General features: G+C 36.6%; 1 protein-coding gene across 1 annotated transcript; it reads left to right on the top strand.

Annotated features, from left to right (window-relative positions):
- The first annotated feature begins 482 nt into the window (after positions 1–482).
- On the top strand, positions 483–1895 carry LOC116105684. The gene is made up of 2 exons (XM_031392097.1): positions 483–963; positions 1195–1895. Exons 1-2 carry the CDS (start codon positions 483–485, stop codon positions 1893–1895), a joined length of 1182 nt encoding a protein of 393 aa, XP_031247957.1.
- Positions 1896–2100: the final 205 nt, after the last annotated feature.

Here is a 2100-nt window from a genome sequence, read left to right as displayed (position 1 = left end):
ATTTTCTTTCATTTTCTCTCACTTTCTTGTTCACTGTTACTCTTCATTTGGTATCAAAGCCATCGACAAACGTCACCAATGGCTGATTCCTCTTCAGTTCCTTCCTCATTTAACAATTCAGACAAAAATTCTAGCTTTAAAACCTCTTAAGACACTATTAATCTCATCGATTCACCTCCAATGAATTTGTCCACACTTCCAATAATTTCACCAAAGTTGACACGGGACAATCATCGCTTTTGGAAGTCCCAAATATTATTCGCAATGGGAGCCCATGATCTTGAAGAGAGCACTTGACTGGATTAATTCCATGTCCAGCTCCTTTCATCAGAGCACAATCAGACACTTCAAGCTTATAGGTAACTAAGAAGTCTAATCCTGAATATATACTTTGGACAAAGACCGATAAAATGCTAGTTAGTTGGCTACTCTCATCCATATCATAATTGATATTTGCTGTTATTTCCAAGTGTCAATTTGCTATGGATATATGGCTCACATTAGAGAAGGAATTTCTTACTGAATCTAGGGCTAAGACATTACATGTTAAGAGTCTTTTACAAAATACAAGAAAGGAAAACATGAGCATGCATGATTACTTCCTTACGATGAAAGGTGTTGCCGAAAATTTGTCATCTAATAGAGTAGTGATAGCAGATGAAGAGTTTCTTAATTACATTCTGGACAAACTAGAGTCTAAATGTGATGCAGCTGTTGTGAATATCACAACTAGGTTAGAGTCCAAGCTTGATCCCATATCTATCCAAGAAACACAAACAATTTTAATAAAACTTGAGCTTAGGCTTCAAAGGGTAAATGCAACAATGAATTTTGTTGTTCACAATGAGTTTCATGGAGGATTAGCTAATGTTGCTACTCTCTCAATTGATGATGAGAACAAGAAAACACAATCTGGCCAAATTGTGTCATTAACTACGCAACAAACCTCCACTCATAATCCAAGTACCTTTAATGTTCCCAAATTTAGCCCTTCCTTCTTTGGATCTAACCAGACCCAGTTCAATTATCCCCTACCTCAAAATCAATTTTACAATCAGTAGTTTCACGGAGGTAATTTTGGTAATAGAGGAAAAGGCAGAGTGGGTGGTATAGTCAAATTTGTTTGCCAAGTATGCGAGAAAACAAGTCATTTAGCCTTGAATTGTTACCGCCAATTTGATGTAAACTTTATAGGAAATAGCACCTTATTTAGAAGTAACTTTCACTCTCCTGGTTTCATCAGACAACCCTCATTTGATTTTGGAATTGGAAATCCTAGAATTGGTAATTCTGGAATTGGAAGTTCTTACTACCTAACTGATAGTCATGGTGATCATCGCTATGTGCATAATCCCTACTCAGAATCCTTAATGATGTCTCAAAACACAACACCTACTTCATTTCACCAAACACCTGGATCCACAGTTGTCCATGCTGACAGTCAGTCAAACTCAACTGCTGCTCATCTGCACAATCAGGCTCTGATGGTTCAAACTCAACTACATAACTATCATCCTACAGCCATAAACTACATTTTCACATCTTCTACAGTACATGATGCTACATGGTACATGGATTCTGGAGCTACAGACCATGTTACCTCTGATTTTTCTCAACTTACAAGAAGCACTAGTTATGTAGGCAGTGAACAGCTCCAGGTTGGCAATGGTGAGCTTTTTTCTATTTCTCATATTGGTTTTGTTGATTTAAACTGTCCATTTAGAACTCTGCACCTCAGGAATGTCTTGTGTGTCCCTCACATTACAAAAAATCTTCTAAGTGTTTCTAAACTAACTAGAGATAATCTTGTCACTGTTGAGTTTTTTATTGATTCTTGTGTGGTTAAGGACAAGCTCTCCAAAGTAATCCTACTCAAAAGAATGCTTAAAGGTTGATTAACCAACTTCAAGCTCCAATTTATTCCTTAACTACTTCTACAGAAGCCTTGAATTCTTCTGCTCAACTTCAGCATAAAAACAGCCCTACTATTTCAATAATTAAGTCATGTAATAAGCCTTGTAGCACTTCTTTTCCCACACAAATGTTGCCAAAACATGTTTTCAATAAATGTAAATCTGCATGTGTTGATTCTGTCAATCA

Source organism: Pistacia vera, unplaced genomic scaffold (assembly GCF_008641045.1).
Source record: "Pistacia vera cultivar Batoury unplaced genomic scaffold, PisVer_v2 Contig503, whole genome shotgun sequence".
NCBI classification, from domain to species: domain Eukaryota; kingdom Viridiplantae; phylum Streptophyta; class Magnoliopsida; order Sapindales; family Anacardiaceae; genus Pistacia; species Pistacia vera.
The sequence above is the reverse complement of the archived record's forward strand: the minus strand, read 5'-3'. Positions and strand labels throughout refer to the sequence as shown.

Excerpts from the sequence above, each read along its gene's own strand:
- LOC116105684 (XM_031392097.1), top strand. The coding sequence starts at position 483 with ATGGATATATGGCTCACATTAGAGAAGGAATTTCTTACTGAATCTAGG. Across the intron at positions 964-1,194 it reads AACCTCCACTCATAATCCAA|GAAATAGCACCTTATTTAGA; the intron begins GTACCTTTAATG and ends TAAACTTTATAG.